At 36.4% G+C, this 25,081-nt stretch overlaps 1 protein-coding gene across 1 annotated transcript; it reads right to left on the reverse strand.

The window, feature by feature from the left end:
* Positions 1–1,471: 1,471 nt before the first annotated feature.
* Positions 1,472–24,525, reverse strand: fam204a (family with sequence similarity 204 member A). Its single transcript, XM_055227067.1, has 7 exons — positions 24,197–24,525; positions 23,703–23,787; positions 23,560–23,596; positions 22,999–23,095; positions 21,027–21,116; positions 3,470–3,579; positions 1,472–2,862 (listed from the first exon to the last, which is right to left on the reverse strand). Exons 1-7 carry the CDS (start codon positions 24,404–24,406, stop codon positions 2,811–2,813), a joined length of 681 nt encoding a protein of 226 aa, XP_055083042.1. The 5' UTR covers positions 24,407–24,525; the 3' UTR covers positions 1,472–2,810.
* Between the last annotated feature and the right edge of the window lie 556 nt (positions 24,526–25,081).

Genomic DNA, 25,081 nt, shown 5'->3' on the forward strand with positions numbered 1-25,081 from the left:
AATGTGAATGATACAAAATGCATTGGTTGTCATGACTCACCATGTGTTTTCAAATCAGGTAACTTAAAAATATAATTGCATTTAACTTTTACTGCTGAGGTTTGGTTAATTTTTATCCAGACACAGATTTGACCTACACAACGACGCATCCAAATATGTGCAATGCAAACAACTTAGCTGGATTAATTTGAATTCCCATTACCTTGAAGCTAAGCAATCATTTTTATAGTTAGGGGAAAATAAGTGAGCTTTATGAATAAAAGCAATTATCACGTCTGCTTTTCAGCAATGTCCTTTTTTGTAATTAAAACAGAATCTGACATCCTCAAAGTGGGAGAAAGAGATGCAAGATTCAACTTCTTAATAATATGAATATTTTCAATCTGTAAAACTCCTTGTGAGCTGATCTGTGTGGCTCATCTATAAATAAATGTTACTCTTACTTAAAAGGTCATACATTACACAAAACTGACTCTTGTGAGCTTTTAGTCAAGTTATGATTTTGATACCTCCTCAAAAACATATCCGGAGTTGTGTTTTGTTTCATTCATATATGTTTGAGTAACACAAAGCTACCTTTAGGACAAACTGACCATTTTAGGGCTGAAATTCTCCAAATGATTCTAGGTGTATGGATTTTAAAAACACTAGAGCACTTCCTGTATTATCACATGACATCACAAGATGGAACTTTCTGTTTGAGAGAAGAACTCCATCTAAATATGCAAGATTTGTATGTTAAACATGTGTGAATGAAACCAAACACAACTCCAGGTTTGTGTGTGATTAGGAAACATTATAACAGATCCGAAAATTGCATAATATGGAGCCCTTAAGTGGTAGAGAAGACAGTGGTTTGAAACTACTAGCTATAATGCTGCATTTCTGGTTTTGGGTTAGACAGGATAAATTGGTGATAGATGTTGATAGAAGGTTTAAAATGTCATTGCTGTATATTTAGAAAAGGACTTAATTGTAAAGGTATGCCTTGGGACTGCCAGGTGTTGCCATTATGACTCCATGGTTGGGAATTGAACCTTTACTTTTCATTTTAAACAGTCCTATTATTTTAAATACAATTTTTGAGCATTAAACTTTGTAACATTATAATAACATCAAAATCATGCTTGTCCTCCAATGGTGTTTTGTAGATTTGTGTAACAATCTGAGTTGAATTAATCTAACTTGTCCTCTGCACATAAATTAAATCATACAACAGTAGGAGACCAGAGGTAGTTTTTTCACAATACAAAAATTCATACAAAAACTTGATAATAAAGAATAGACTAAATACTGGATACCAATTTTGGCAACCAAATGATAATTCTAAAAGCTCCCGTTCAGTGAATATTGGAATTTTTAACACAGAAAAACAGACCATGTGGTCTTACACTAGTTCTGATAAAACTCAAGATGAAACTGTTCAGGAAAGGTCAAAGACAGTTTATATGATTTTTTTTTTTTTTTTTTTCCCCGATACTAGTTTTAGTTTTGATTAGTATCTGATTTTCAACACTTCTGACAACCCTAGTCAGAGGTGTTTCAAAGTTGCTTAAAATGCATGAACAATTAATAATATATTAACACTGAAACTGAACCCATCCATGTCCAGGATGCAATAATGCAGTTAACCTCCAATATCTGAACCTCCTCATGAAAAACATTTATCTTACCCATCAGTAAAAATGCTGTGTGTCTATGGAGTGAATCTGAATTTCCAAAAGTAGAAAATGGGGGTTATAAATTGTTGTAGATCAAAGCAGATCAAAGTGAGAAAGAATACACTGGTTTAGAGGAGTTTAGAAGAGCTGAAGTAGCTCTTAGCGCAATGACAAACGAATGTAGGCTTCTAGTAAACAGCCAGAGCCTCTTGTTTGGGCTCGAGACAATGCTGTGTTTCTCTGGATGGGCCAAATCCCCCCCCCCTCCTTTTCAGTTTACGGACCCTCGCAAACACTTTACAGCCAAATTTCATTTTCTCACATAAATCCTATCGAACATTATCCTGTACATTGCATTAGGGACATAATCTCTCCTTTCTCTTCGGCAGCAGAAGAAAGAAGCGCCTTCGTGATTAACCCACTTTACAGCAATAAATAAACGCCTCATCCCGTAATGTACACCAGATTTAATTTGAAGGGGGAAAACGCACAAATCACTGAAATGTAATGGAAAACAACACAATGCAGACACCAATGGGCGCCTTAGGAATTAATTTGAATCTGTCAATTTCTCTCCCTTGCTTGTGCGGATGGATGGCTTCCTCTTTGCTGGGTTTTAAATATGTTTTGCTTCAAATGTAGATGATGAATACAGTCCATGGTCAAACTATTAGAGAGAGAAGAGCCCTGCCCAGGCACTGCAGTGGTTAAAATATAGTGATTATAACTTAAAGGTCCTATATTAAACAAAATAGATTTGTGTGAGCTTTAAGCCATGTTAAAATGGTGTTACCTCATGAAAAACATACCTGGAGTTGTGTTTTGTTTCGTTTACACATGTTTGAGGAGCCCTTTATTATTATTCTGTCTACATCTCCAAGGCAAAATGGTCTATTCCACCTTGTGATGTCATGCAGTGATAGTTTTCAAGTTAACTGCTGCCTTTTCCTTTAGTTCAGTGGAGATTGGCAGTGGCTTGTCTCTGTGTGGCTGTTACTGCTGTTGTTACAGGTCAGAGGTCAGGTATGTGGAGATGTTTGAATAGTAAAAATACACCTGTTTAATGTCATAGATTCTTGTTCTTCTTCAGGATTCTTGTCATCCTACAAATGTTCGTAAAATAGTCTTTGAGATTTCTTTTAACAATAGTCACATGAATCCCATGTTGCTCTTTGTTTCCCATCTTTTCTTGGCCTCAAACCTGCAAAGAAAACACCAAAATGAAAAACAGTTAATGGGTGTTGAGGTCATTGTTTCAGATGGAGCCAGTATCTTATGTTGTATTTTTGGCAGTGTTGCTATATTTATTCAACAATAGAATTTTTTGTAGCACTTTATAGCACAGGTTAATTAGCATGGGCAAGAAAGTACTTAACTCATAATGAGCCAATAGGTTATTAAAAATGATCCAGGCTTAGTAACTTCTCAATAAATGTGTCAGGGTTAGGAGTTGGGATATTCCCTATAAGTCTGTGTTCAAGTATTATAAAACTGACAATATGTAAAGTCAACTGCAATTCCATGGAAAAAGAAAGTTAAAACCATCCTCCAATATATTGGAGAGTATGGTTTTTGTATGTTTTTCAGTGCAATAAGCAACCAAACGGAAAAAACATGCTTTTATTTTAGTGTATTTTTTGGTTAAAAGTTACATACTGCAGCTTTAACACAAATTCATGATACTTATTATGAAGTGTTACCAACATTTTACTTTATCCTCATCTTGATTAAATATCTGAATGAGATTATCAAATGTTGTGTCATCTGAAACGCTGCTTTATCATGTTTTGGATAGAGAAATGGCGTACCCCCAGGCGATCTCCTTCTTCCTCTTCTGCGCGGCCTTCAAAGCTTCCTCTTCTTGTTTGTGTTTGGCGTAGTCACGGCAACCAGCGGCTTCAGCGATTTTCACAGCAAGCTTTAGACACATAAAGAGGAGACCATCAGAGAGGACAGCTATGTTACGGACCTGTCAGGACTACTTCATGTCAATTCACAGTCTCTTTTAAGCATTTAAATATATTATGGTGCATTTGATCAAAACAGACAGAAATAGCCAACATTAATTATAATTTTTGTATTAATGCATGTCAGATATATTAGATGACATACTTCAATTTCATCATTTGGGACAGTCTAATTTTCTTGGCTGGATTTGACAATTTTTGACAACTTTCCAGGATTTAAGCAGTGCACTCAAATACACTGAATGCCACAAGACAACATTTATAAAAGCTTTATGAAAATCAAATTTGCAAAATTTGAAGATGTCTGGATAAATACATTTTATTCATACCAATGATAAACATAGGTACAACAATAAAGGCTCCTCATTTTGTAGTAATAGGTGGTAATTCATGTAGCAGTCGTTCTTAATTGGTTTGTTTTTTTCCTGAGCTCAGAAGACATTGTATTCACCTATTTGTCCTCCTTTTGAGTTGGTCCTCAGTCAGAAGTATAGTCATGGGTTCGTCCTATTTTAGACCGGGATCTCACAGTCACTACTCCCGTCTCCGGACAGGTCAAACTTAGACAGAGGCAGAGCTGCTATCAGGTATGTTTCTCTGGTAATGCACAAACTGATCTAAGAGGATTGTTTAGAACAAAATCAAACTTCTCTAATCTCAGAATAACACTGGCTTCTGTTACATACTCGCTCAAAATCTGATGATAATCATAATCATAATTTTTGGAGTTGTCCCATGCCACAGTGGATGAGTGGATGGTTTTCCTTCAGGCAATCCAGTTTCCCTCATCAAGCCAAAACAAAGGTACAACCGTCCAGCTAAGGTAGTACCAAGACTAGCAACAAGATCATGAAGATGGGTCCCAGCACTGCAGTGCTCACTGCTCCTGACTGTCCCAGCGGCACTGAAGGATGGGTCAGTCAAATGCAGAGAACAAATTTCCCTACGGGGACACTGAAGTGTACCTTAACCTTAACCTTAATTAAAATGACATCTGATGAGTAATCAGATTTCTTTCTGATCCTAGTCCCTCAGATTACCCATATCAGATTTTGCGGTTTGCATGTCATTTTAATAATCTGACAACTACAGAAATCTGATTAGAATCGGTGGATCTACATAGCCACTACTGCACATTGATCCTCTTTATTATTATCTAATATCTTTTTTTCTTTTTTTCCCCCTCATAAACCACCATGTTGGACTAGGAGCTCCTGTGACGGTTACTCCACCTGTCAGTAACGCCTGTCTGAACTCTTGTTGTTATTGTTAACAATAACAACATGTCCTTGTAGCTGGCCAGGCAAATTTACAGTAACCTTTTTTTCTATGCACACAATTAAATTAATTACAATCATCTGCAGCTAGTTGGTTCTTATGTGCGAGGAAGGTTGTGCCACCATTTATAATTAAGTTGGTTTAAATTAAAATCTGCACATTACTGCTTTTTAAAATGTGTGGATGTTTGGCTTAGAGGTCTATAATGTACTGTAACATTGTTTTATTAAAATGACCTCTTTCCCTTTGGTTTGAAGTCTTTTGTATACTGCCTTTTAGCGTCACCTCATATTGTTTTTCTTTGTCATTACCTCCATTCCCCCCTTGTTTAAAGTGCAAATGAAATAACTATGATAAACAATAGTCGGCATTTATTCCATAGCAGCGTTTCTACACTTTTCTTTGGTCGCTGGGGTAAACCGCTCCACCCCCATTTGCGCAGTACTCCAGGCAGTCCCTCGAATCAAAAGTGAAATAAATGACCGTGACAGCAAGGAGCAAACAGTGAAATCCCTCCAACGACATGTGCACATTGTGAGGAAGAATAATCCCAATAACCCACATCACATCAACGCACAGGAAACAAAGGGACAATCCTGCTCCCTCGCTCCACTCTCCAGATGAGGTTTACTACTGAGGCAATAAACAACTTCCATAAACAACTTGGAAATATTTCAGCCAACCATTTGGGTAATTCTGTGTAATATTCACATGGTGCAAACCCAAGGGGGAGGGAGAGGAGTTAAGGTGGAGGATGGAAGAATGTACAGCAGCAATAACATGAAAACAATTCAACATAAACAATATACTAGGGTTGTCAAAAGCATCGAAAATTAGATAATAACTGATACTCATTTGAGCAAGTATCGATACTAAAAAGGCCACATTTACAGGACAGAAATGAACCTTTCCTGAGTCTGATCTTGAGCTGTATCAGAGCAAGTATAAGACCACATAGACTAGTATACGCCCATGGACCACTATGGAACATACCTGGACGACTGAAGGATTACACAGATATAAAAGAAATACTACAATTTAATATTGAAAATGAAATTCTATTGTCTAAAGATGTGTTTTTCATTGTCATTGTGGTGTCAGAATCGAAATTTTAGTATCGTGACAGCACTATGTACTATACAACATCTATACAAGAACAGAAACAATTGGGCCCCAACAGCATAACAATTATCTTCAGTCTTTTTTTGTGCAAAAATTCAGAGAGCATAAGTCATTCTAGGCTTCCTCCACTAGATGGAGTCATGAGCAACATAGGTTTGAAGAGGAAAAATGTATGTTTCAAATAGCACAAAATAATACTGAACTGTATAATGGATCAAATCAACTTAACCATCATGACATCTTTTACGAAGCTGGCTAATAAAAGTTACATTGTTGATTTAATTGGGCCCAACACCATGACATTATTTATTGACAATTTGTTTAAGTCATTCTCGGTTATATTCACTAGATAAAGTCATGAGTACTAATTTTTCAGTTTGTTATAATTGCATCAGGAAAAATATTGGAGGGGAAATATATTGGAGTAATGGACATTTAAACATTAAACTTTTGACTATGCTCGATGTTGAAGTTACTACACAAGTAACTATGGGCTTTTAGGCGGGGTACATTCTGGGCAAGTACCAGTTACACAGACACAGTGATACAGACATGACAGTCATTCCCTCTCCCATTGACTCACCAAGGGCCAAATTCATGGAGGAACAAATGTTAATCTAATTTAAATCTTTGTAGAGACTCTTTTCAATTGTGTCTGAAGGAGCTTGTTAGGGCAACTGTGGCCTCAAATGGGCTACAAAACCCTGCATGTGTAGATGAGTGGTTCAAATCCAGCAAACCATTGGGTAATTCTGTGTAATATTCAAATAACACAATCAGGAGAGAGGGAGAGGCGAGGGGAGTCTTAAGGTAATGAAGAAATGTACCACTGCGGTGCCACTTGGAAAGAAAAAAAAGACCTGCTTGAAAAAAAAAAAAAATGTTTCAATTATAATTAAGTGGGATAAACTTTATTAGAAAGGCTGAAACTAAAATATCTCCTAATGCATGCTGGGATTAAGCAGGTCAGAGCGAGCAGGCAGGAAAAATTAAACTCTAAAGGCTTTTTATCACCATATTTCAGGAACCAAGGGTGTAAAATGTTCTAATTTGGGATACATTAAAAGCTATAAAGGTCTTTGAAAAAGATTAATGGTACTTTGCTTGGATTTAAGATAAGGGCCGCGGCTGGCTGCTGGTGCTGCTGCTCTCAGGCCCTCAGGCATTCATCTATACAGTCACTGCAGATTTGTAAAGCCTTGAGCGAACATACTGTCACAGCCCTCACACTCCTCTTTCTCTCCTCTTCCTCTCCTCTTTCTCTCCCCTTCTCCTACTTGTGCCTTTTACGGCTTTTATGTCGTGTTTTGTGTGGCTAAAGAGTTGGACGCCTGATTGGTCTAACATTAGTGGCAGATTTATGGAGCGATGAATGGAAAAGATGAAAAAGGGAGTTTAGTTCTTCATTTTAAACTGGGTGGTTCTGACAAGCTGCAAGGGACAAAGCGATGAGGATTAGAGATGGTTCAGGCCTGGTTTAGTCATGGCCAAGTCCAAGTCCAGGGCTCTTCACTTGGACCACATTCAACTCAACTGATTTAACCACAAATGAACCTATTTAGACTAAGGTTTTACAACAAATCAGTCTTGTAATTATTCAAAGGTTTCATGTTGAGTTTAGCAATGACATGCTACTACTAGTACTCTTACTACTGTTAGTATTTATACTACTTTTATGGCAACTACTTCTACTGCCACTGATGCTGCTACATGTTTGAAATAGATCAGTAATTTTGATTTAATAAAAGCAACATTTGTATTTTTTGTTTCATGCATTGTAGAGTCACTATAGGCCGTGCAATTAATTAAATATTAATCAAATCAAGTTTTTTAATCAAGAGGTCTAGAGTTCAGACTTTCATTTTGTATCAAATGGCACTAATACAAAGTCTGTTTTCTATCTATTCAAGAAATTAAGATTGGAGTTGTTAAATACAATTGAAATCTGCCTAGTTTAGCCAATATTTGTCATCCCTACAATATATAACTAAACAGGGAGCATACTTGCTGGTGAACCCTGCAAATAAATAAACAGTAAGTGAGAAATAATATGGAAAAACATTTTTAGTATTGAAGAACAAACACAATTCTGACATCCCTACTTCATACAGTGCACTTTTATGACCGGTTTTATGTCTTTTATTTAACATGTTTAACACCAGTTTTGTTATTACATTCCACCATTTGTTTCAGCAAGGCCTAAACTTTAATGTCAGGCGTTACCTAGGAGACCGAGCAGATCGCAGAGACAAAACGCCCCTCCAAAGTCTGATTAATCGAGCCTTGCAAACAGCTTATTTCCTTTAGCTGCATGCAAGTATGAAAATGAGATTGGGGCAGCAGTACATTGTGCAGATTTGTTCATTCTTATCTGAACAAAGCCAGCGGCAGCTTATTTCATGGATCACTGGCACCGTCGGCTCTGCGGCTCCAAGCAGGTGATGCTCCTCTCTCCGCGCCGAGAACCAAATTAGCAAAAACTCAGCGCAAATTAGCCTCTCATATTTTCAGTAATATGACATTATTTTTCATTTACTTTTTTTGATCCACTTTTCAGGATTTTTCGCACCCCTCCCCGTGCGTGCCAAATCCTTTCACATCACAGACTGTGGAAAATGGGAATAAGCGACGGAATAAAGGAAGCCGGAGTAAATGCAAGATGCATCGGAGACCTGTGTAGTCCTTTGTTTATGGGGTCTACACCTAAACAGCTAATATTATTGTACACTTAGCAGAGGTCTTTGAATCCGCCACCAATACTTTCCAGAAATGTGAGTATTTGGTCCTCATTACATTAGGGAACACAGCAAAACAATTTACAATGAGTCACTCCATAATTGAAAAATAAAGCATTACCTCAACACAGACACAATCCTGCCTATAGTGTACGCAGTGTCAATGCAATATAATTTAAACTTATCCATTAACTTAGAGTGGACTCGCTTTAATTGAACTTATAGGATTTCTATAAGGCTTTCTAATGCTTTAGACTACAGGCACTAACATTACACATATTGTCAGTTGCTTGTCAGTTGTCAATTTCTTACTAACATTTTGCCATTACGTTACTTCAAAATAAAGGTGTGTTGTAATGTAACCATTCATGAGATTAAACTATTTTAGAAAATAAATCAAATTTTCTAATAAATTTTAGATTTATTTCCAAATCAGGATCCAGTCCACAGTAAACTTGTTCAGGAGCATAAAAACTTGACATGACTGAACTGTTAACATTAAATTACAAGAATAGACCTATGCCTATAATTACTATATTCACTTATCGTTCAATAAAAGAAACCTGGAGCAATATATTTTGGGCCTTAATATTTATCGTGAGTACTTTTTCTTTGTAAAAGTGGGAAGATCTTGGGTATTTTTGTTGTAATATGGTAACATTTGAGCTGTAGAGGGCTCAATAAGTTCCATTTATGGCTAATTATTGGTACATTCTGCTATTTATTTGTTGCAGCTCGTGTCTTTTAATCAAACAGTCAATCTATTTAAAAATGGTTTACTGGGATTATCTTGCATTATTTAAAACTTAAATTAGTGACATAAGGTAGTTTCAGTATCATCGTTAATCATGATATTTCTCTGTGGCAATATATCAATCTTCAGAGTTGTTTGTTATTGTGACAGGCTTATACAAGAATCACGTGCTTTCAAGATGTTTATAGAGAGGATACATTGCCTAAATAACTGCAGTTTTTGTGATATTCAAATTGATAAAAAACTGATCACAAACTAATTTAAATCACAATCTTGCAACCCCAACCCTTAATATAGAAAACTAAAATCAAACCAAATGCAATACAATGTAAAATCCTATTGTTGTCCAAGTTATAGTGGACGTCCTGCAGTTCATATTAATGCACAATTAGCCCCGGCTCCATACCTCTGGCTCTGTGTGGCCCATTGCTGGTGCAGTTAACGCGCAGTTTATTCACTGGATTAATGCTCTGACCTTTGGAAGATCTGAAATATTCACGGACACAAAGAAGAGAGGACTGGGAGGAGGAAGAAGAGGAGGAGGAGGAGGGAGAGGGCTGAGGCGAAGGTTAAGTCAACACCAGCGTCTCTGCATTCAAGTCCAGGTTGTCCTGGAGACTCATACACCCCCAAAAAACATGAGACAATGAAAATTAAATAAGGCACCCGGCTGATTAGATTAGCACAATGCTTTTGGGTGTAGTTAGGTGGTGGTAGACAGTTCAGCAACAAAAGACATTAAAGTTAACTACTGAATCTTTTTTATTATTATCATTATTTTTTTAAGGGACATTGTGCAACTTTCCTGATTGAGGGTTGCCACCACTTTTCTTCATGGAGATGGTGATGTTTTGCCTGGAATGTTTAGAATTATGTCATAATTTTTTTTTTATATTGTTAAAAAATAGATGTTCGTGGGGGTCACTTTCCAAAGATCTGATATGTAACTTGGCCTGGTTGCGCCATTTGCTTGTCTCTATGTATTTACACAACTTTAATGTCATACTGTGGAACATTCAAGGCAAAGCAGAAACATTATGGAGACAAGCAGGTAGTGTACACTCCACAGGAAAAGTTACACAGTGCACCTTTATCTAAAATATATTCTGATATGAGTGTATTATTCACATGATCAGGAATTTCCTATTTTCTTAGAAACTGGAATAATCATAGAAAATTGGGATATAATGCAAAACACCTTGTCTGGGATCCAGAATACACACTTCAGTACTTTACAAAGACGTGAATCTGTCACCAGTGAATCTCCCTGTTTTCAAAAGGGGCGTGGTTGACAGCTGGATTAGCTAATCGGTGACACGCATGGTCCACTGTATCAGAAAAAAGAAAAGAAAAAAATATCACAGGAGGCTGGAAAATATTGCAGATTTCAAAGTGTGAAGCACTAAACTCTGTTAATCTGAAGTGAGACAAATTTGATTTTATTTGTAAATCATAGGTGACCAATGAGCTCCTTCGTGTCAATGAAAAAAACAGATCCATGTGCACGATCACGTATAACTAGGCTTGAGACACAACGGAGGACGTGGGGACCAGACTGATATCAACTTGTATTAAAAAAAAAAAACAGAGATATCATTCTGGATTTGCCAGGCAACAAAATACCTGAAGAAGTGATATCATATAGTATGTAATAATGTCCAGATTTAAGTTTTGACATGGAATAAACCAGGTTTCTTACATGAATGAATCATGCCTGTTATTACATGGGAATTCCAATCAAAAAGAATAGAATATACATACAGTAACAGTACGATGTGCTGCCATATTCCAGTTTGACAGCCCAAATCTTAAAGAAAAACTATATAATCATAATTTTGCTGTAAGAGTAGGTTGCTTATTTGTGTTTCTGTTAATCACTGCCACTAGCTCATTCCCTCTGTAATTACAAAAAAAATACTGACTTAAGCATAGCACTACCTGTATGGCAATGTCTAACCTTAAAACCACAGTGGCAATTAAACAGCAGGTGCATCAGAACAATGGTGGACTAAATGAGCAGGAAATGACTTGTCTGTGTGGATAAAGTGTTAAAGCTCCTATTAACAATATGAAATAAATGATGGCTTTAAGGAAGAAATGGTCTTAAAGCCATTCATGAAATCCCTATCCAGGACGCCTCTTCCAATTAAAACGTGTGAGAGGTGGATTAGCTGGGGCTATATGGCTTTGGCTCGCTAAATCACCTCCCCGAGCTGCTCCACTGCCTTCAACGTGTAAACGATTAATGAGGGGTCTAATTCCCTTATCACAGGACCTTAATGCCTAAATAATGTGCCCTTAGTCAACTCTGGGAAGCAGGGCCCTATAAAAAAGGAATGAATATCAGATTAGCCAGCTCAAATGGTTTTTCAGCACATTTCTGAAGACTAGAGGACAAGAGAAAAAAACTTCAGATGGTTCGGGTCCAAATCTTTACAACAAGAAGGGCAAAGGTCGTGGGGTCGTGTGAATACCACCCATGATGAGCTGTAAAGGGATGGACAGCAGGGAAGTTTTTAAGCTACTTCTTAATGGGAGTAATAGACTCGAGACAAAGCAAAGGAGAGTTTAAAGGTCTTTCAGACAATAAGAGTGATACTGAGACAACAACAGATGTGTGTGTTGTGCGTCTAAGGCTGAATTCAGTAATGTGTGTTCATAACGTATTAGGAAACTTCATGACAACAACAAAGAGCTAAGTAAAGAGTGGGTTATGGACCACCACCAAAGTTTGGACACACCAACCAGTGACAACAGGAACATGCAGGTCTGAGTTAATTATACTAATCCTAAAGAGAAAAAAAAAACCCAAAAATTACAACCTATTGAGCCATTACTGAAGTTTTCTGTTTCGATACTATGTACTTCAAATAAACCTGAACATAAAGCAGCTGTATTCACACATTATTATTATTAATTCTGTATGCTAACATGTTCGACCGCCTCCTCCAGCAAGTGCAATGTCCACGCTTTCAAAACGTAACATAAAATAGTTCCTACATCAACTCACTCTGGTATTAAGAAATTCAAAAGGGTCCTGAACTGTAGTGGGCATTAGCAGAGGAAAGATGACGTCACGTTACTAAGTGTTTTTGGTATTCCTTAAGCTTTGTTTCACCCTCTGACTACCCTCTAACTTGTGTAATGGTAATTCTTTAGGCAGTATAAGTCACTTTACTAGTGTTGTGCCAATTATTAATATTTATTTTCTTGTTTTAATTAAATCTATGACAAAACTATTTAAAACTCCCATAAAGATATAAAATGAACTGCATAGATTTTATTCAATTCAAATTCTATTCAATTCCACATTCTTTTTAAATCTGAAATCATTCCTACCACACCCAGGTTCCTGTGCCCCTGGTTGGGAAACACTGGGGTAAATGCACCAACCAAGGCGCAATTCAGTTAGACATTATAGTTCTATTACCTTTCTATCCTACGTAAGCACAAATTGTATTATTGCGAGTTTTAGCCATGTTATAATGTTGTTATTTCCTCAAAAACATGCGTAGAGTTGTGTTTTGTTTCATTCCCACATGTTTGAGTAAGCCTTTATTATCAATCTGTCCACATCTCCAAAGCTCAAAATGCTTTGTTCCACCTTGTGATGTCATAACGTGGTAGTTTTCACAACAACAACAACTACAGGTCTGTTTGTGATGAGGAAACAACATTATAACATAGATGAGAAAATAGTGTAATATGGGCCCTTTAAATAAAAATGTGACAATACATCAATGACCTGTCCACCTGCCGTACGTGAAGTCGTCAGTAATAACATTATCAGTCCCCCGTGGAGCAGCCTCACAACAGCTCCTTGTAATCTCCCTCCACTCTGACAAACAGTATCACATGTTGAGCGTAACGTAGAGCCGCCATTTTAATCTGATGCGAGATACGGGACATGTCATCTTTAGGGAGAAGACAAAAAAAATCTCCAAAGTTCCTCTGCTTTGTTGAAGTCTCCATTATCAGGGCTCTTGTGAGAAGCTTATTAGCGAGCTTTGAACTTACAATAATATGCCATCAACAGTTTTATAAGCTAATTAGAAAATAACTGTTTAATTAATGAGTGAGTGGCACTAAAATGGCAATCATGAAAAAGGAAACCAAGGGTGCTAAGCTTTCACTACCACCAATTAAGGACTAATTACAAACAAATTATATATGTGTTTTGCTGTGGGCTTCAATGTGAAAAAAATGGCTTTAATTAAAAGAGAAAACATGCTAATTAATTAAACAGCACACAAATCTACATTGAAAAGTATGCTTTGTCTATCAAGTAATTAATGGAATACAATAATCCAAATGAGATTCCCAGGCATTTGATAAAAGCTTATTCCAAAATCCATTTCAAAAATTAATGGGCGAAAATTTAATGTGAGTCATGCGAGATACAATAAAAGTTCATTGGGTGATAAATTGCTGAAAAATGATGAAGGAGGAAGGAACAAAGGCAGGAGTTTTGTTCAAGTGCAGACCGAAGGGCCCGAGGGCGTAAAAGAGGAGAGGAGGGGGGGGTCTAACATTTGAGGCGGGGTTAGTTTCCAAATCTGATTAAAAAAACTCTTTCCTTAAAATAACTGCAGTATTTTCTTTATATCAAACATGAGCTACGGCAAAACTGAGGTGAATTAAACTATGGAAGCCCTATTATTACATTACAATGGACAATAGAACTAGTTAAAATGGGTTAGAGGATTGGTTGATTGAAGGTGCACAATGTAACTTTTCTGGATGAGAGTTTCCCTGAGATGTTATTGCTTTGACTTTAATGTCTCATAGTATGCATTAAACATATCTAGTTAGACTTTCAATTAATTACAGTTGTTGTATTGGCCAAAAGCACCTTGAAAAACATCACTCTTAATGTTTCACAGTATGGCATTAAACATAAGGCAAAGCAGTAATAACATCTCCACGGAAATGATCAAGTGGCATCCCTTCAATCGAAAAAGGTGCACAGAGCACTTTTAACTTATTTGTTACTTTGTTTTATTAGAAAAAGTATTGATTTGGGATCATTTGAGAGCAGTTTCCTAGCTACGCAATTACAATAACTTTCTTCACGAACAGGATTACATTTGGAAGGGCATCTGGCATAAAAAATCAATACCAATATAACAGAGCAAAAAACTGTCAGAACAAAATACAGCAAATGAAAGCACCTTTGTGTCCGCAAAAACAAAAAAACTTAAACAGAAAATATATATGTGTACTAAGCATAAACTTCTGGTACAATAATGGTCTAACCTTAATGAGTAAATATAAACGAATCTAATATAAAAGGTTGTTATGTTTTATAACAAAAGCTGGTCACACGTGTTAGTGCCTACAGAGGGCCCATAGCTCTCATCACACCTATTAAAGTGCATTACCACTTCAAAACACAACCTGCTCCGTCTGCTTCTCCACGGGTCCCTGTGCACCCAAGACCTCCAGCACTACAGACATGAAAGAGAAAAGTTATTCTGCTTTGGACCTTTCTAAATCAAAGTGAAGAAACACTATGGGAAATGTCACACAAAGGCAGCCAGTCAGACCTATTATTTTTCAGTGTTGTACAATGAATTAGTTTGGTCCCTGTCGTGTCTATATGAAAAGAGGGTAGAATGAATAGACCACCTTTGAACTATAGATTATCTGTCAGGTTGTGAATGACAGTGATGATGGTTTCGCCTTCGTCCATAAATTGTGTTAATACCAAAACTAGATGTCTGTTAAATCATTACATTTAAATATTTGACATCTGTAGGTCTTCTATTATGGAATTAAAAGCCTTGAAAGCACCGTGATACACTGGAATGTCTTATAAACAAAGTACACTGCTCTCCAAACATGTAACGTATGGACATATTTAGGATATGGACAGTTTCAATTATAGGGTTGTCAAAATTCGATACCCCAATCAATACCAAATCATACTCATTTAAGATGGTATCAACACTATTAACTTTTTCTGAAGTTGTATAACCACATAGTATAATTATGGAGTATTAATATTATTCTGTGTTGAAAATGACAAAATATTGTAAACAATTATAATATGGAGATGGTAAAGGAGCCCAGATTTCACTGTACAGGACTAGTATATCAAAGCTTTCTTGTCAAAAGTATTGAAAATCAGATACTAATTGATATTAAAACTAGTATTGAAAGTAGATACTCATTTGGGTCAGTATCGATACTAAAAAAGTCACAATAGCTTTAGAATGATCTTGAACTGTAAAAAGTACAAGAACACAGAGACTAGTATACGCCCATGGACCACTATGGAACCTGCCTGGACGACTGAGGGATTACACAGATATAAGGCCACATGATAATATAAAAGAAAGTACTATGTACTATGAAAGTACTATTACATTCTATTGTCTAAATAAGCTTTTTTTAATTATTATTTTTATTGTCATTTTATCAGCATTGGTATTGAGTCTCGAGTATATTCCTTAGTACTGAAATCAAATTTGAAATTTTTCTATCGTGACACTAATTGTGAAAACACTATTACACAAGTAAGTATGACAAAAATGAACAAATCATTACAAAAACTTAATGCTAAACAAAAACAAGGCATATGAAGGTCACAGAAGGTGCCCTCTGTACATTAGCCTCATTTAACACCAAACATTGTGTCTCTGTTCATTTGTCTCATTCATATTTCCATCGTTTAACCCAATTCATCATCTTGGATGTGAATTATCAGCAGCTGCTCATTGTGTTTGGAGCATTTGAACATGTGCGAGTTATAATATGCCTCATTTTGTGCGGCTCAGATTTCAGAAAGAAAAAGGAAAGCCCCACTGTCCTTGAAACAGACCCTGGAAACACTGGAACAAAGGTGGAGGAGACACGCTCCGGCTCAAACAAAGAAATATTAAAACCTTTGGATAATTTGAAGCTTTTCAGGAAAATTGTGCAATATGTAAAAGAATACAGTAGCAGAGCAGAGGGATCATGCATTTGTAGCATTTGCATCAATGGTGGAATAAAAAAAATGGGAGTAGTTTGTGTTTTTCATATTAGTGGACACATAATGCTCTTTGTTATATTACTCTAGACATATAAGAATAATAGTATTGATGAAAACATAACACTTTTTGGGACACTTGGTCAAAGAAGGGCTGGCCAATATGGCAAACAATTAATACATTTTAAAAAACACACATTAAAACACACATAAATATATGAATTAAATGTCTTTTAATCAAAGCCATCTAATAGAGAATGCCATCACTTATAGGCAAACTGGTTAAATAAGCTGGATGTCTTGCCCAAAGACACCACGGTAGTACTGGCTCAGATCTAACCTCCAACATCTCTACCAACTGAGCAGCTATCCCCCTGCATCATGCCATTTCCAAACCTGGATAAAAATGTCTGCAATGCAATGCTATTCATGCGTTTCAGAATGATGAAAACTTATTAAGACAGTTGCCATAGCAATTACCAATTTAAAACAAAATATTATATCCTGGGAAAAAGTTAGGAACAGGAAGCTAATTTGCTACGGTAGCCTAGTAAGAACAAGTCAAAACAATATTTTAAGCCAAAAGATTCTAAAATTAAACTTTAACAAAATGATTTTCGTTTGCTAGTTTAGTCCATATTTTTTACATAATTACATTACACTGCCATCATTAAGCAGAAGCTACTGAACCCTTCTACTGACAGGCTCTATGTTGTTTCAGCTGTACATGTCACTCACTCAACACAATGCTAATTACAGATTTAATTAGCTCGCGTGCAACTTGTTCAAAGTAAAATAATGTGCGGTAATCAAAGCCAGGCAGCCCCGTCCTGCTAATTGGAGGACATTAACCTTATAATCTGTGGAGCAATTTCGCTTTGTGTCTCTGAAAAGTAACATCCCGAAATAATCAATAGACTCCTGTAATTGCGGCATAGAAGACAAGTGAGTATTAGTGGGCATTAATTTGTGTAAAAGAAGTTGTAATTTGTGGCATAATCTTAATTCTTTTGCTAAAAACCACAACTTTTATCTCTGCTTTCGGTAACTCTTCAAAAAACATGAACAAACTAAAACCTGCCGTATCCGTACTGCGTCTCTGAAGTTAGTTGGATGAAAGTATTATTATCAGGCATTTTCAAAGACGTCTTCAAAACAGCTTTTTTTACCAAATTATTTTAGCGTTTGTTGATTTGGAAGAAGAAAGTAGAGCAGTGGAAATCATTAACTGATGTGCGGAACATTATGGTCTTAAAATAAAAGCGTTTTTTCAATGTTTTCCCAAAATTTGTCTTTGCTTTGTCAAGATAACATGTTGGAGATTGGTTTGTGAATATGGTTGAATATTGTATGCACAGCGTTTAGTTCAGCTTCCTATACAAAACAATGCCTAAAGCAACAAGCAGCCTCTTTAGTTCTTCACAGCTGTCGGGACGTTTTTGCATTTTCACATTGGAAACCTGCTCCTATTCTCTCAATGAAAAAGAGCTGCCATAGTCAAGTGTTGATGTTATGAGCGTAAACACATTAAAACATCTAAGCCCCACTCCGCTCCACAAATGAGGCACTCAATTATAAGCTTGAAATTGATTTTGGCCACAACGGGGATTATTGATCCTCTAAATGTTTGTCACACAGCTCCTGGTCAAAAAGTGAGCACAGGGCCAGTAAACAAACATGGAAGCTTTTCACCAATCTCACATAATCCTTTTGAACTGATGCACACGATTTCAAATTGTGTTAATATCACAAAACTGTACCAAAGCTGATATGACTGAGGATGAATTCATACCATAATTGCATAATCAACATATTTAAATATAACTTCCAACTATGCAAATAAGAACACAATTGATAAACCAGACATTTTCACTTGGCTTGTCAATGTTATTTACAAACCAATAATCAAAGTGTAATGGGTCTCCAAGCTAAAGTACTGTTGTGTTAGTTGGGTTAGGCAACTTTACTTTTTTTGTTTTTTTCTTAACTAAACCAATTATGTTTTTACTAAGAAAAAAAAATTATATTAAATTGCTTTTATTAATTTCATAAACATAAACAAGACATTAAAGCTGGGGTATCTAATTTTCAAATCAAAAATGGAAAAGTATTTAAATCTAACTAGTTCTAACCTCTGGCAAACCTTGTGCACAACAATTTTATTCACATGTGAACACATTTTTGGGAATCTGCAGCTTTTGAACAGATTTTTAACTGGAAACCGAAGAGGAATGCACAGCCAATTAGCTCTCATCCTAAAGCATCATATCGCCACTTAAGGTATGTATTGAAAAGTGCTATAATGTTGCAAAACTAATGTTGTTCAGAGAAATATTTTAGGATGTTGCGGTGCAGTGGTTAAGACTCTCACCTCAGAAAGAAAGTTCTAGCTTTTGTTCATTCATTCATATGTGTATTTTGCATGTTCTGCCTGTGTCTGCGTATGCCTCTACTTCCAAATATATGTGGGTCAGGGTAGCCCATAGTGGCATATTTTGTTTGCATTATTTTGTTGCACAACTTGCATGCAAAATATCAACACTTTACCTAAAGAACTTCACTTTCCTATTTATTCATTTTTCTGTGTTTTTATTTTTTCAACAATTTTCAATATGGCCGCCTCACTTGTTCTTGAGCGATGAAGTTATCAGTGCTAAACAAGGCTCGGAGGCTGCCAGACTGCTGTCACATCCCATCACAGTTTTGGCAGGGAGCGAGGCAGGTGCCAGGAGCCGGGACCCAGAACTAGGGACTGGGGGCTCAAACCAATCCAGCGCACTGTAAGGAGCTTTCTGAAGCATAACGCAGGTGCCACTCACAAGAGCTCCTGTTTAAGTCCCTTTATTTGACCAGTCGCTTGTGGGTAAGATGAAAAATGGTTCTGATGCTGTAGGCTGATGTCTATTAAACACAAGAGATGACAGGGCTGAGTGTGTAATGCCACTGCAATGAATACAACAAGGGATTTCTCCACCTTCAAATAAGGTAAGATCTTTTAGGAGTCAAGCACAAATGGTATTGCTTTGAACATGAACTGCAAATTCAAGTTTGGTGAATGAAATAAGGTCATGACTGAACATACTCAAAAGACCGCATTATGATAATATAAATAACATCGTCAATAAATAATAGATGATATGGTTAAAGGTATGTAGTACAGCAAAAACAGTAATACTAGTAGTAAGTATTTCTTTCTGGTAACACAGTAACTACAACTAATTAGCCTTAAGAAAGTTTAACGAAAGAGAATGGTTTATTATGAATGATTCAGGCTTAGTCACTACGAATTAATACTTTAACCTTTGAATCATTCTTAATTAACTATTAATAACCTATTTGGTCATTGTGAATTCAGTCTTTCTTCATACTTTATTAAGGTTAATTAAGGTGTAGTTATTATTAAGTGTAACGTCTTTTTTCTGTGTGTTTTGAACTTAACTTTAGGTTAAATTTAAGAACAGATTGAACTAGTGTTCAAATTGATATTTTTCTCCCTGGGGCTCTACAAGCCTTGTCAAAGATATCTTAGGTCATTGAGTCCTGCTGTGAGTTAAACCCAAGACAAGACACAGTCAGTTGAAAGTTGTCTTGTAATAAATCATTGCTTGTACTTCTATAGTTAAAGTGACTACAGTTTCCCTGTGAAAGATCTAAAAACCTGGTTGAATTGTTGGGTGTGGATAGAATATTTTGTATATTTCTATATTTCTATGTTAATTAAAGGGAGACCATGGGATTTTAGCTGGCAGAATGATGTATCTGATATTATGGTAAAAGATAAGAGTAGATGTTAGTAAGTGTTAAGATAAAAACGAGATATAATTATCAAATAAAAATTTTGGTTTCAGAGAGTGCTGTAACTTCATGTCTATGTTTTTATAAGTGATATTTTGACTTTGAGCAGGATATTTTGACTTTGCTGCCAGTTTAACATAAAATATTATAAAACGATAAATTTTGGCTTGTGAGTGATACCTGAGCACTGGTAGGAGGCATAAAAGTAAACTACATGTTTGTCATTATAAAAGCAGCTTATATGGCCTCAAAGCAGCATCCATCATAAAACAAAGAAGTTTAACTTTGATGGGTGAAGTACAGTGAAGAAGTAACGCTGCAGCCGTGTGTCTTTTAAACTACAATTATAAGTGTGTGTGGGCTACATTTTATGCTAAATTAGTTTCAAACCACTTGATCCTTGATGCCTGCCAAGACGGTTCGTTACAAAACTTCAGGCACTGCATTTAGGGACATGTAGACTTCAAAGGTATGAAACTCTTACCTGGAGAGTGATTTAACAGTTGGCTTGAAAGCAATGTACCCTTCATTAAAAAGCAGAGCCAAAAGTCCTTTAGACAGCGCCGCACTTCAAAACTAAGGGGAGGGCTTTCTATTAACTCAATGGAAAAAGGCTGCAGGACTGAATGGTGGGAGTCTGCGTGTGTTTTTGTTCCTCTATGTCTTTGCAGCAGAAATGGACACGGATCCATTAGCCTGATTTGTCACAGCGGGAGCACCCAGAGATCTGTTATCACATACCTCTCTCGTAGCAAGGCTGTCGCTCATCTCCTCCGCTTTTGCAATGTCCCCTTCAGCAATGGCCCTCTCTATGCTCTTTTCTAGGCCGGACTGCAAAAGACGGAGACGAAATTTAGATTTTTTTTTAAATAGGGAGAGAGAGAGAATCAAAGTAACTTCACAAGTCTCCAGGGCCTTATTTTTAATATGATTGCCATTACCACAAATATGTAGATTTCGCTTCACAAATGAAAACCTTTTTGATTGGATATTAGTAGGGAAATCTTAGAAATGCTACAGCAGATTACCAAACATAAATGTGCTTCCTTAATTATGCACTTCCATTACTGAGAGGGGGTGCAGAGCGGCCCCCAGATACTGATGGCAGTGCAGTTTTGAGTGATGCGCCAATCTGAAGAGCTGGGACATCTCATCTCTAAACAGACTAGAAAGAGACTATGATTAGGAGCGCTCAGATGCACTTTAAATAAATCAACTCAACTGCAAAAGTACAGTGCTATTAAGCTTAAAAATGCCAAATATGCAACAATATAACAGCCTGGATTTGATTTCACTTCATTATTTCTTGTGTATACTGAGGCTGACACCGATACAGTCTAGTTTGAAGTCTCAATTATCATGTATTGTGCCAAAACTGACAGATCATCACGCTTTGTGCCAAGAAATATATTTAAGGTCAGAGAATATGCGCTGTCAGCAGATGAAATAATAACATTACAGTGCTTTGACAGCTTTTTACTTTCCTGCATATGCGAACAAGTCTCTCTAAGTATGAAATGAAATCATATATTAATTACAAAAAAATACATTTGAGGAACGGAGGCTGTCCTCATTATGTCGACATGACAAGTTCTTTCTCTTTCTCGTTAATAATTTCTTTATCCTCTCACAGTTGGCCTATTCAAAACCAGGCTACAATCAGCAAAAACTCAATTTTATGGTTTTCCAAGATAAATTAAGTACAAAATACGCCCAAATAATCATTAAAGGGATTTCAAATTGAAATGAAAAGACTTTCTATTCAGTGGGTCAGCTAAATGTTCATCAGGCATTTTGCTTCACTGGCAATTGCCATGCTTTTACATTAACAGCCCAATTATCCTTAAGAGAAGAAAATGTTTGAATTAGTAGTCTGTGGACATGTATCACTATTCAACTGGTTTCCCACAGTTTCACAGTTTTGATAAATCTGCTTTCAGACAATGTTTTGTAAACAAATATATCACTTATATCCATACCTCAGAACAATGAATGAAGTTATTTCTTAAGTATCTAAACCGCTATATTCAACTGTACTGCCTTTGTCCAAATTAATAAGTACACAGAAGATTAAATCCTGATGCAAAAAGTAGCATGCGTAAATCTGCTGTTATACAGCTAAAATGAAACTACTTTGGGTATCTGTGGTTTCAATTTGTGTAATAGGTGTAATTTTTGCAATTTACCAAATATTGCCAAATAGTGATTTATTTCAATCCATAATGTGTTCCAGAATTACAATACAGTATGTTGAAAATCATTATGGCAAATTTGACTTTAGTAGCTTTGTAATTACTTTATCTAACTGGCTGGTTAATAGTCTGTAAATATCTCTATTCAGTGTTAGTGCAATATGTAATGGTTGTTGGATATCATATGATTTTCTAATCTTCAGCTCTAAAGCAGACACACAGTATCCTAACCCGCTCTTATTCTGTCAGGCAACATTTAGGTTTTCAGTGGGATTCTTACAGAGAAAACCTACATCTCATTTTAATCTCAGCCATGCACGAATCCTGTGTAATCTTATCACTAAATGTAGCCGAACATAATCCTTAATATTCTTCTCAATGTCAGGTCGAGTTGCCATAGTGATTCTTCTAATCCGAGCGGCATATCACGTGAAACAATGAGCGGAAACACAAAGGATGTGAAGGTGTACTAACAGTATTAAAGCAGAGCAGATAAGTTGGGAGACAGCAGCCATTGTTACCTTCGGAGGGGGTTTGGAGCATGAGGGGGGTTGAAAACGATCATTTGAACCAAAATACTGCTTAAGCTCATCCCAGTGCTTCTCCTTCTCCTGCTCTCTGCAAAAAGGGAAATGTGTGTTAATGTTCACAGCATGTACAAGGCATTTAGTACAATCTTGGCACTTGGCGATACTTTCAGCTGGCAGCACACTGACATTAGTGCCAGTCTGATTTAAGCTTTTTTTTCTTTGTTTTATATATTTTAATTTACTCATATTAAATGTTTAATTAAACATACCACATATAGCAGTGCCTTTTTAAAAACATTTGTGCTTTTATTTCTTTCTGACCACAATTGTATTTACTATTTACTATATTTATGCTATAACTTGTCACAAAAACATACATCTTTCTTGCTAAAGCTTTGAAACTAGTTCTGGTAGCATTTTTAGAAATATTTACAATCCATAAACTTAATGAGAAGATCATCATAGCTTAGTAGTTTATGATTGCATAGATCCTTATTTCTACAGGTCACAAATGAATTTATTAGAAATGATTTATTTTTAATACTGCAATACCTGTTGTCATCAGGTTGATCACTTTTACTCAGTGATCCTGTTGAACAAGAAAAAGACAATTACAATATAGTTTACCCACACATAAAACTTGATACTATTCTGCTGCTACACCAGTGTAAGACAGTAGAGAGGCTTTTTGCCACCTTTCTTTTTCCGTCTTCTTTTTCTTTTCCTGGGGACTTCTATTTTTTTAGCTTCTTCCTTTTTCTTCTGTAGATCCTTGAATTTCTTTAAACATAAAGCACAGCAGGTGCTTTTGAGTTAGTGACCTCTTAGTCAAACTTGAAGCACAGGGGAAATTGCACTGTAGATCACACATTACAATACAATAACAATTATCAAAGTAATGAAAACAGTAAATTTACAATAAATATACATGCATGTGTATATGTATAGAATTGAATAAAGTACAGGTAAATCAAATATATATAAAATGTATATAGACAAGAGGTACAAGTTTTTGCAGTTAAAATACGTGTTATGATCGTATGCATAATGTGGATGAATCATTACAGTTTGTTGTGTACGCATTCTTCTCCTTTGATTGTTTATAATTATGAGTGCACATTAATTTAATAGTAAGTAAGAGTCAGCTGCAGTATCTCATGGATTAGCATGTCTCTCATATTGTACATACTTGCCACATTTCTTGAGATATACCAGGCAGACTGCATTGCCCCTCACTGCTAGCATCACATGCGCTGACTCTTGGCAACACTTCCACTGTGGATGCTGCGTTTTGCTGTTTGGATCTCAACTTTTCGCTGTCTTCTTCCTCCACATCCTCTTCTTCGTCGGGACTAAGATCGTCATCCGTAAAACCTTTCGGCAAGAGACCACTGTACATAGCGACAGAACTATTCACGAATAGGTACTGGCAATGTGAAGTTCTTTTAAAAACGTATAAATTCTGTGTTAATTTGCAGGTTTTAGCATTAGCATTGGCTGCGGCGGCACGCACTTCCGGGTAAACAATGTGACGTTGTACATGATCCGGCGTCTGATTGGTCAATAGCGTTTCCTGAATAACACCATGGACCAATGAAAAAAAGGTTAGACGCACTGAAGCTAAAATATGGTCAAATTAGACTTATTTGGAGTTATATTATGTTACAACATAACAGTCTAACAGTAGGCTAATATTTCGATCCCGTATATTATAGCACATTTTGAACTTCGTCGGACACATTTAAGGATATAAAAGACTGAAAAGTTCGCCGTTTTAGAGAGGCAGAGTTTTGGGGCATTTCTAATTGAGGTGAGCCCGGATACTGACAGGTCCGTGAATTACCAGGAATCTTTCAAATGTTAACCTATATTTGTGTCATGCTCGCACAGAGATAAGCTTCCCTCTATGACCAATGGTTTGCAATTTGCTCAAAGTGCTGTGGGCATTACATTATTATTAGAATGATTAGCATGCAAATCTTGTATAGCCCCTGGCACTGGCACAGGCAAATCTACCCTTAAATTGCTCTTTCACACTCATTCACATTAGGCTTTCTTTGGGTTGCATCTTATT

Source organism: Periophthalmus magnuspinnatus, chromosome 15 (assembly GCF_009829125.3).
Source record: "Periophthalmus magnuspinnatus isolate fPerMag1 chromosome 15, fPerMag1.2.pri, whole genome shotgun sequence".
Classification (NCBI taxonomy): Eukaryota; Metazoa; Chordata; class Actinopteri; order Gobiiformes; family Gobiidae; genus Periophthalmus; species Periophthalmus magnuspinnatus.

Excerpts from the sequence above, each read along its gene's own strand:
- fam204a (XM_055227067.1), bottom strand. The coding sequence starts at position 24,406 with ATGTACAGTGGTCTCTTGCCGAAAGGTTTTACGGATGACGATCTTAGT. Across the intron at positions 3,580-21,026 it reads ACAGCCTTGCTACGAGAGAG|CTTGCTGTGAAAATCGCTGA; the intron begins GTATGTGATAAC and ends ATGTGTCTAAAG. Across the intron at positions 2,863-3,469 it reads AAGAAGGAGATCGCCTGGGG|GTTTGAGGCCAAGAAAAGAT; the intron begins GTACGCCATTTC and ends TTTTCTTTGCAG.